General features: G+C 68.6%; 1 protein-coding gene across 1 annotated transcript; it reads left to right on the top strand.

Annotated features, from left to right (window-relative positions):
- Positions 1 to 7,410: 7,410 nt before the first annotated feature.
- EMIHUDRAFT_77555 (hypothetical protein) lies at positions 7,411 to 8,499 on the top strand (the record flags this gene model as incomplete). Its single annotated transcript, XM_005756361.1, has 1 exon — positions 7,411 to 8,499. A coding segment is annotated over one exon (1,089 nt), but the record flags the coding sequence as incomplete, so codon positions are not given.
- Between the last annotated feature and the right edge of the window lie 2,385 nt (positions 8,500 to 10,884).

Here is a 10,884-nt window from a genome sequence, read left to right as displayed (position 1 = left end):
CCCGACTCGAGGGGCGCGGCATGGCGCACCGACGGAGGCGACCCGTGAAGGACGAGGTTGCGCCTCCGCTGGGAGTAGGTTGCGAGATATGGGGGAGATATGGGGGAGATATGGGGGAGATATGAAGGAGTAGGTTGCGCCTCCCTTGGGAGTAGGTTGCGCTGCAGCGCGACATGGCGCCCGGCGCGGCGCAGCACGGCAGGAGCCCGCCGCTGGCGCTGCAGAAGCAGGAGCGGACTCGGTTTCTGCAGCGCGTCGGCGAGTTCGAGGCGAGGCATTATTATTATTATTATTATTATTATTATTATTATTATTATTATTTTTATTTTTATTATTTTTATGGCGGGCGGCGGGGTAGGGAGGGGTCGTCTGGCTAGGCATGTGTGGTCTCCAGTGACGACTAGGCGGAGCAGCGGGCGGCGACGGCGCGGCGTGTGGCGAGGGAGGAGGAGGCCGAGGTGGCGGAGGCGGATCGGTGTGAGAGTGTGCGGCGATGCTCCGCCAGCGCGCGACTGGCTCGTCGACCGCCACGTAGGCGGATCGGGTGGACGAGCGCGCGGTGCTTGCGCCCGGCACGCGGCGGCAGGCCAAGGTTGGGGCGATGGCGGAGATGGACGACTTCGAGGTGGAGCCGCTGCAAAAGTGGCTGGACGGGGAGGCGAGAGGAGCCGAGAGGAGCCGAGACGGGCCGAGATGGGCCGAGGTCCTCCGAGATCATCCGAGATCATCCGAGGTGGGCCGAGAGCAGCCGAGAGCAGCCGAGAGCAGCCGAGGTTTGTCCGAGATCATCCGAGATCATCCGAGGTGATCCGAGGTGAGCCGAGGTGAGCCGAGGTTGCGCCGAGAGATGAGCCGAGGTGTGTGTGAGCAGGAGGGGTCGTCGGACGAGTCGTACGTCGAAGAAGGCGGCGGCAGCGGAGACGAGGCTGAGGCGGAGGAGGCGGAGGAGAGCAGCTACAGCGGCGGAGAGGAGGAGGAGGACAGCGATGGGGAGGAGGAGGAGGAGGACGAGGGGGGGGAGGGCGGCGGGGGAGGGGGGCGCCGCAAGAAGAAGAAGCTGCGCGTCTCTCGCCGCGAGACTGCAAAGGCCGCCAAGGCGACCATCTCCGCCGTCATCGCCGCAGGCACGCACGCCGCCGACCCGTCCGACGAGGGCGCGGCTCCGGCCGGGCCCAACCAGTACTCTGCAGAGGCGTTGCGTGCGGAGGTGTGGACTGAGCTCGGCCACACACCTTGATTGGCTAGTGCCCCTGACCCAACATTGAGGGCGTGGTGTCGTCCCGCTCCTGGTATTGAATGAAGGTAGTGCGCCCAGTCGACTCTGAGCACCTCGTCAGGCGGACCGGCTCGGCTACACCTTCGCGGCGGGCGTGGACGAGGACGAGGAGGACGACGACTACCGCGCCGGCGCCGGGTCTGGCGACGGCTCGGACTCGTCCGACGCACCTTCCGACAGCGGCAGCGACGGCGGCGGCAAAGCGCGCGGCCGGAAGCGAGGACGGGGCAGCAAGGGCAAGGGCAAGGGCAAGGGCAGGGGGCGGGAGGGGGCGGCGAAGGCGCCGCGGGCGCCGAGCGCGTACAACTTGTTTGTCAAGGCGGAGGTCGCGCGACTCAAGCAGCAGCAGCCGGGGCTTCGCCACCAGGAGCCGAGAGCACAGCCGAGAGCTTCCGAGATGACCCGAGATTGCTAAGACTCCAGGAGCCGAGTACAGCTAGATTCAGCCGAGAGCATCCGAGATGATCCGAGATTGATGCGCCACCCGGAGCCACCCTACTTCCCTCCCAGCGCCGGTGCGTGGAGGCTTCCCCGCGCCTTCCCCGACCCTTCGCGGAACCTTCCTGCAGGAGGCCTTCCGCCAAGCCGCGAGCGCGTGGAGCCGCGCCAAGGCGGCCGCTGCGGGCGAGCACGACGGGGGCGGAGCCGGTAGCGCCGCTGCCGGAGACGCAGAGGGCGACGTCGCTGCCAGCGGCGCCTCGGCGTCCGCAGACGCTCCAGACGCCGTTGGCGTGAAGGCCGAGGAGGAGGAGGCGGTGAAGGCGCAGGGGGAAGCTGAGAAGGTGGAGGAGGGGGCGGTGAAGGTGGAGCCCATGGCGGTCGCGGGTGGTGGAGCCTGAAAGGGGCACGTGGGTATGTGCTCCGGCCGAGGTTGTGGGTGGGGTCAGCGGGGACATGGTAATTGACTAGTCAATTGGGGTCTGGGGCGGGAGCTGCCAGCTGGCCAGTGGCCAGCGGGGCGGAGCCCCGCGAGAACAGAGTTATGAAGTAAATCAAAACGACACAAGACACACCTCTCTAGTACGTGGACCACTCACACACTGTCGAGGGACTGGGCGAAAGCCGAAGCGCTTCCGCCACGACACTCGACTCTCGAGTGCGAGGCACACACGCCACGCAGTGCAGTGCCAGTTAGGTTAGGTAGAAAGGTGAAGAACAGTCAGGCGCGGACTGGACACCAGCGCGGTATGGGTGGACGCGGGACGCGCGCTCCTGCGCTCCCCTCGCCGCCTCGCGCCCCACGTGCGCTTCTCCTCGTCACGTCGCCTACGCGTGCGCGCTCTCCCTACCGGCGCGCCATAGAGCCGCTGCACCACCAGACCGCTGCACCACCAGAGCCGCTCAGCCCCACTCCAGCATCCTCTGCCATCCATCGCCGCCGCTGCTACTGCCGCCGCTGCTACTGCCGCCGCTGCTACTGCCGCCGCTGCTACTGCCGCCGCTGCTACTGCCGCCGCCCCCCTGCCATATCCCTTGTGCGCGGCGCCCGACAAGCGTCGACCCGAGATCGCGTCCCCCACAGGAACTACCAGGCTCCCTCCGCGTCGCCCTCGCCGCCTCCGCCGTCGTCGCCCTCGCCGCCTTCTCCGCCGCCCGCCCCACCCATTGCTCCGCCGCCGCCCTCTCCGCCGAGCATCTTGTGCACCTACCCAGTCCAGGTGATGGGCCGGCAGCAAGTCGCAAAACTGCTCCTCGGCCTCGGCGGCGCGCATGTGGACGCCAAGACGCTGATGGGCAACACGCCACTGGCCGTCGCCCTAGAGGAGGGCAATGACGAACTGGCGCGCCTCCTGCTGTCCAAGGGAGCGGATGCGTCGGCCAACGACAGCCGCGGCATCACGCCTCTGCACGTGGCGGCCGGGCGCGGCGCTTCGAAAATGATCGCGGAGCTGCTCCGCGCGGCGCCGAGGTGAACGCGCGCACCTCGTTTGGCCTCTTGCCTCTCGACCTCGCCGTCTACAGGGCGCCCACCGCAGGCGGCGCTCCGCTCGCCGGCGGCACTCTCTCGGCCGACGGCTCGCCGGGCGCCGGTGCCAAGGTGCTCCGCCTGCTGGATCCGCTCCCGGCGGTCGAGGCGCTGCTCGACGGCGGTGCGGCGGTCGTGACCGCCCACCCTTGGACTGGCCAGACGACGCTGCACGCGGCTGCGTATCTCGGCCGTGAGGCATGGAGCGAGCTGATGCTGCGCAGAGGCAGCGGTGCCACGTCCATCGCGGCGACGGCCTCGAGCAGCGTGCGCAGTCGACGGGCCGGCTGGCGCCCGCGACGCCGCAGCGCCTCACGCGCCTGCGTGGCGCCGCCTGCGAGGCGTACCGCGCGGCGATCCGACTCGCGCCGAGCAGCGCCACGGCCTACGAGCGGCTCGGCGCTGTCGAGGCGCGGCTTGCGGACTCGCTCGGCGACACCAGGTCGAGTTCTCGCCCCAACTTCGGTCTCTATCGCACACCTTCACCCCACCCCCGCGCATCACAGGTGCGCAGCCTGACGGCATTTGAGCATGCGTGGCGCCTCCGATCCGAGGGCGGGGCGGGCATGGCGGCCTTTGCGCGGACAGGAGTCGACATGGCCCTCGCCGGCATCGGCGCGCACGAGGCGGCCGCACGCCCGGCGCGGACGTTGAGCGAGCTTAGCGTGAGGGACGCCGGCGCGGCGGGCGCCACGCGACATGCCGTCAGTTTGTGGCGCACGCAGGGCGTCGTCGTCTTCCCCGCACTCCTCGCGCCCGCAGACGTGCGTGCGCTGCAGTCGCACGCGCGTGCCGGCGGCGCCGAGACCGCACCGCCAACATCCGCTCGCCCGCCAACCGCACGCTTCGGGCTATCCCGGTCGCGCACGCCGCCGAGGCCCTCTCGGCGCTCGCGGCAAGGCTCGACTCGTTCCTCGGCTATGCGCTGCAGAGCCGCCGCCGCCTACTCCTCGAGATTGGGCTGATGCGCGCGCTGGCGGGTGCGGCCGACCAAGGGTGGCATCGAGACGACGGCATCCTTGATGTGAGCTCACAGGCAACTGCCGCTGGCAGCGGGCTCGACGAAGTCGCGCGTGCAAAGACCGAAGAGATCAGTGGAGCGGACAGCTGCGCGTGCCGCAAGGTGGAGGGCGAGCGTACATGGAGACGGCGACGAGCGCGAACTCGGATCGGCTGGGCATTGTGCACCCGACTGTCGCAGACAACGCGCGCGGGGGGGGACTCGCAAAATCTATTACACCTGGTGCGATTGTGGAGAAACGGGCGAAATAAAATAATCCGTCGGTTTATGCGCGCATATTGGCGCGAAACGCATATTGGCGCACGCGCGCCGCACGTATCATGGGCAAAACGAAGGCCAGGCGGCCAGCCAACGCCGGCAGCGGCGAGCCACCGCCCACGCTCCCACAGGAGCTCGTCGTCCATGTCGCGCGACAGGCTCCTCGTCCGCAAGTCATCGCCAGAATGAGCCGCACGTGCAAGGGCTGGGCCGCCGCTTTGCACAGCCCTGAGGGCGACTTCCTCTGGAAGTTGATGGCTCTCGAGAAATTTCCTCGCGTCCGCGTCATGCTGGAGGCGCTCGAGATCAAGTCTTTCAAGACTTTCTATCGGCAGCAGCGCCTCGCTGATCGGCCCTGCACATAAATGAATGTATCTTAGAAGGAAGTGGGTGCTCGATGTGATAGTCGCCGCGCCGGTCAAAGGGGTTGAGGCCGTTGTGAAGCGACCGCTGCGTGAAGCATAAAAAAGAAAAAAATACGGCGTGATACGAGTACACGCGAGACGCCTGGTGCTCAAGCGCGAGCCGCTGGAGGGACCGAGCCGCGATGGGCTGCGCTAGCTCTAGTGCATCTGAGAGCTCGGCCACGGAAGCGCAGGTCGCAGAAGCGCAGAGTGAGGCAGGGGAGGGCGTCACGGCCGCACCGAGAGTCGCCGAGTGCAATCGGCATGCGGCTAAGAGGCGGTCAGAGGCGACTCGGGTTCAAGCCACGCAGAGCAAGGAGGTGACCGCCAACGAAGCAACAAAGTCCCCCGCCAACCCAAGTGACGATGTCACAGAAGACGAGTCGACAACGCAGCAGCGTGTGGCCGTCGGGAGTTCTGAGGGAGAGGTGGAAGTTCAGCCGGCGCAAGCGCTCGTCTCGCGCAGAGCCGCCGGCTTCAACCTCCCCGAGCGGCTGACCCTCGGCCTATCTGTCAACGCGATGGAGGGCCATAACACGTGCTTGCTCGGATTACTTTTCACTCGAAGACATAGTAGTTTTTTGGCGTTCCGGTGCCTACAAAAAATATCCGAGATGATGTGGAGCTGACCACAGGGTTTGCGGCGATCACTGTCCTACACAGCGGGCAACAGGGGGCCGCGGACACCCGGCAGACAAAAAAAAGAAAAGTTGCGGATTGCGGTGGCACGCTGTTCGCAACCCTTGCGGCTGGCATGGGCTGCTCGGCTTCTTTGCCCGGCGTTGCCGACGCCACCGCCGCTCCTGCCGCATCTACCGCGCGCAGCGGCGCTTCCCTCTCACCTGACCGGCTCGCTGCACGCGCAGCAAGCGCCACTGTTCCTCCGGCCGCACCGAACGCCAACAGCGCCGACCCCGTCTCGCAGCGGGCTGCCAAGCTCAACCTGCCTGAGCGGCTGACCCTCGGCCTATCTGTCGACGCAATTGAGGAGTACATCACCACCCTTCCCGCCGACGCCGTCGAGCAGTGCAACGAGGACCGGCCCACCATCAACGGCGTCCGCGTCCCGGCCAACGCCGACCTCAACGGCTACGTCAACCAGTGGCTCGTCGCGAGGCAGAGCGAGGCGGACGGCGGCAAGGCGTACTGCGAGACGCTGTACGGGCGCGGCGACCCTGGCGTGGGCATCGCCACCGTCTTTGTGAGCTGGTTCCTCGAGACGCCGCTCGCGACGCTGGTGGACGCCCTGCGGCAGTACCTGCGGCTCCACCCAGAGCTGCCGCCCGACACCAAGTTCTGGGTGTGCGACTTTGTGATCCGCCAGTCGACGCGGCAGCTCGACGTCACGATGAACGACGTCAAGCGGCTCGGCGACTGCGTTCGAGCCGTCGGGCACACGGTTCTGCTCATGGAGCCGTTTTACAACCCAAAGCCGCTGCGGCGCGCGTACTGCATCAAGGAGGTGTTCCACACGCAGGCGTCGGGCGCTCGCTTCGAGGTGGTGATGAGCGCGGAGCAGCAGGCGGCGTTTGAGACGGCGCTGGTAAATGACTTTGACTCGATCGCGAAGAAGCTGTCCCAGGTGGATGTGCGCAAGGCCGAGTGCCGCAACCCCAAGGACACTGAGCAGATCCTGGGCGAGCTGGAGAGGGAGGTTGGCCTGACCGAGTGCAACAAGGCTGTGTTTGGGCTGCTGCGGGCGGCTCTGGCGGGGCAGGGCAGGGCGGCGCTGGACCGGATGGAGCCGGAGGAGAGGGCGACGTCGACGCTGATCAACAACCTCGGCTCGCTGCTGCGGGACCAGGGCGACTTGGACGGCGCGGAGCCGCTTTCTCGCGAGGCGCTGGAGGCGAACCGGGAGACGCTCGGCGACCGGCACCCGCGCACGCTCACCTCGATCAACAACCTCGGCTCGCTGCTGCGCAAGAAGGGCGACCTGGACGGCGCGGAGGCGCTGTTCCGCGAGGCGCTGGAGGCGAGGCGAGAGACGCTCGGCGACCGGCACCCGGACACGCTCGCCTCGATTGCTTGGCTCGGCTCGCTGCTGTACGCCAAGGGCGACTTGGACGGCGCGGAGGCGCTGTGTCGCGAGGCGCTGGAGGGGTGCCGAGAGACGCTCGGCGACCGGCACCAGAGCACGCTCTCCTCGATCAACCACCTCGGCCAGCTGCTGAAGGCCAAGGGCGACCTGGACGGCGCGGAGGCGCTGTACCGCGAGGCGCTGGAGGGGCAGCGGGAGACGCTCGGCGACCGGCACCCACACACGCTCATCTCGATCGGCAGCCTCGGCGAGCTGCTGCTTGACCAGGGCGACCTGGACGGCGCGGAGGCGCTGTACCGCGAGGAGCTGGAGGGCTTCCGAGAGACGCTCGGCGAGCGGCATCCGAGCACGCTCACCTCGATCAACAGCCTCAGCTGGCTGCTGTACGCCAAGGGCGACCCGGATGGCGCGGAGACGCTGCTTCGCGAGGCGCTGGAGGGGCAGCGAGAGACGCTCGGCGACCGGCACCCGCACACGCTCGCCTCGATCAACCACCTCGGCTTGCTGCTGAAGGCCAAGGGCGACCCGGACGGCGCGGAGGCGCTGTTCCGCGAGGCGCTGGAGGCGAGGCGAGAGACGCTCGGCGACCGGCACCCGGATACGCTCTCCTCGATCAACAACCTCGGCCAGCTGCTGAGCAAGAAGGGCGACTTGGACGGCGCGGAGGCGCTGTACCGCGAGGCGCTGGAGGGGCAGCGGGAGACGCTCGGCGACCGGCACCAGAGCACGCTCATCTCGATAAACAACCTCGGCAATCTGCTGAGGCAGAAGGGCGACCTGGACGGCGCGGAGGCGTTCTACCGCGAGGACCTGCAGGCGAGCCGAGAGACGCTCGGCGACCGACACCCGAACACGCTCTCCTCGATCAACAGCCTCGGCTCGCTGCTGCACGCCAAGGGCGACTTGGACGGCGCGGAGGCGCTGTGTCGCGAGGCGCTGGAGGGGTGCCGAGAGACGCTCGGCGACCGGCACCAGCGCACGCTCATCTCGATCAACAACCTCGGCTCGCTGCTGAAGGCCAAGGGCGACCTGGACGGCACCGAGGCGCTGTACCGCGAGGCGCTGGAGGGAAGGCGAGAGACGCTCGGCGACCGGCACCCAAGCACGCTCGCCTCGATCAACAACCTCGGCTCGCTGCTGGAGGACCAGGGCGACCTGGACGGCGCGGAGGCGCTGTACCGAGAGGCGCTGGGGGTGAGACGGGAGACGCTCGGCGACCGGCACCCAAGCACGCTCGCCTCGATCAACAGCCTCGGCTCGCTGCTGTACGCCAAGGGCGACTTGGACGGCGCGGAGGCGCTGTGTCGCGAGGCGCTGGAGGGGTGCCGAGAGACGCTCGGCGACCGGCACCAGCGCACGCTCACCTCGATCAACAACCTCGGCTCGCTGCTGAAGGCCAAGGGCGACCTGGACGGCACCGAGGCGCTGTACCGCGAGGCGCTGGAGGGAAGGCGAGAGACGCTCGGCGACCGGCACCCAAGCACGCTCGCCTCGATCAACAACCTCGGCTCGCTGCTGGAGGACCAGGGATGAGACATTAGCCGTGCTTAGCGAAGACTGGCCAACGCCAGCTGGCAACTATGGAGGTATATGTTGTATATGCTGCCGCAGGCGATGAGTCTGAGCGGTAGCGGTGCATGCAACGGCGGGTCTCGTTGCGCACCCGGAGGAGGGTTCCAAGCGAACCAGTTTAGACCAGTTTAGACCACTGGCACTGCTGAACACGAACCAGATTAGTCCTGTTTACGATAAACTAGGTTTAAACCTGGTATGGCTAATGGGGTTCCCCCCCCCCCCCCCCGCGCGCAGCGCGCACACTGTGTGCTCTAAGTGGCTGAAAAGTTAATCAATTGTTTTTTTAGCCCCTACGCCCTCGGGACGCGCACCGCGCTACTGCTCCCGGGCCAGGGGTGTAAGGGAACACACTAGGGCACACCAGGGCCGGTCTAGCCAGCCCTATCCCGCCCACAGCCTTCGAAAACGCACAAAAATCGCACCGCCGGAGCCGCGGCGAATCGCCGCTGGAGGCCGCGTGTCGCGCCACCGACGGCCGCACGTCGAACCCCCGGCTCCGCGCCGCTGCTCCACCGCGCCGGCCATCCAGCGCGCACCCCCCAAGCTGCTGGTGCCCTCTTAAAGGGCCACAAAGCCTCGAAAGGAGCCGTCGACCGTCACCTAACAGGGGTGTCGGCCCCGGGCTCGCCGCTCTTGCGAGCGGTCGGCGGCGTCTAGGGCGGAGCCAGCGGTAGTAGCGGTGGTGCCGGCGTGTGCCGTGACGGAGGGGGTGGCGGCGGGGCGCGGACGGCGGGGTGCGGCGGCCGAGGCTCGAGCGGGGGGGGCGGCAGCGGTGGCACCATCGTCGGCGGAAGTTCGACCTGGCGGGTGAGAGGTGGGAGGCGCCGAGGGCGGAACCGCTGCGGACGCGGCGAGGTTGGAGGCGCAGAGGCCGAGGCGGCACGGGCGGCGGCGCCGACGGCACTGCAGCGCCGGTGCAGCGCCGGAGAGGGCGGCTGAGGTGGCGCGGACGGCGGTGGCGAGAAGGCGGGCGGAAGCTTAGACGGGTGGTGGTGGAGGAGGAGGCGGCAAAATCACGGGCGAAGCGCCGAGGGGGGCGGCGGAGGCGGTGCACCAGCGGTGGGGAGGGTAGCTACGGCGGCGGGGTAGCGGCCAGCATCGCCAGGGGGGGCGGGAGGTGCCGCGGGTGCCGCACGGGCGGCGGCGGCCGTGCCGGTGATGGCGCCTGGTAAAGGGGAGGCGGGTCTGAGAGGCGGACGCGCGGGCGGGAGAGGTGAGTGAGACCACGCACGCGGCTGCGGTCGCGTCGCGCCGTGCGGGAGGGGCGCCGGCGCAACCACGGCGGCAGCCGAGGCGGCTCATCGCGCCGTACAGAGGCTCCGGGGAGGCGCGCGGTGCGGCGGCGCACCGGTGGATCGCCGCGGCAAAGTGTAGCCGAGGCGGGGCGGGAAGCGCCCGAGCCGGCCGTTGGGGCGGCGCCGACGCCGCCCAGGATGCCGTGGGCCGATGGTGCGGAGGAGCGGCCGCTCCCCCTCTCGGGGCGGCCGCAAAACCTGTGCAGCAGCAGCACGCCGAGAACGCGCCTGCGGGGGGTGAGGTGCCTAATGTGAGATTGCGGCCGCCGCCGCGGTTACTTTCTCCCTCCAAAGTGCATGTGCCTTGGGAAGGGGGTGCAAGCACACCTCCGCTACTCGGAATATAGGGTCATGCGACTCGATCGCGAGCGAGCGCGGGTAGACGGTGGCGTCCGCAAAGCGACGGCTCGCGCGCGACCGCGGGCTTGCGCGTCGGCCGTGCGCGGGCAGAGGGCGCGGAGGGGCGAGCGGTGGCGGTCGCTCGCCCGGGCAACCCGCGCGCGGGCGGCGCGCCGCAGCGGGGAGCGCCCAGGGGCGCGGCGCGTGCTGGCTGCGAGCGGGCGCTTGACATCGTTTTTGAGGAGAGATGGCCCAAAAATACCTCCCCCGGTATTTATACCGGTAGGGAGGCGTGTGCCGAATACAAAGTGGAGTCCCGCCTCCGCCCGCAATAAGCGCAGATGTCCTCTTCAGCCTGCTGAGAGCTTCCTGGCCCGCGCGCGCGCTCCGCCTGGCGCGCGGAGCGACTCGGTGGACGTCCGAGCCCGCCGCCCCTCGCCACTGCACCCTGCTGGCCCATGCAGCGCGACACCGCCGGCGCTGCGCCTGCTTCCTTGCGCGCCGCTGGACGTCGGCCAAAAAGACCGCTGCCCTCTGGGGACCCGACTCCGCGAAGATCGCGCGCGCGTCGTGAATGCGGCGCGCGCGCGATCTCCGTTCCCGGGCACGCCGGTCGCAGTGACATGGGATCCCAGGCTCAAAACAGCACGCTCAACAGCGAGAGCGCCGCCGCTGCTCCTCCTCCCGCCGCCGGTCCGCTCACCGAGAC

The sequence above is a fragment of the Emiliania huxleyi genome (assembly GCF_000372725.1).
Source record: "Emiliania huxleyi CCMP1516 unplaced genomic scaffold EMIHUscaffold_976, whole genome shotgun sequence".
Classification (NCBI taxonomy): Eukaryota; Haptophyta; order Isochrysidales; family Noelaerhabdaceae; genus Emiliania; species Emiliania huxleyi.
This window is presented reverse-complemented; position numbering and strand designations above follow the sequence as displayed.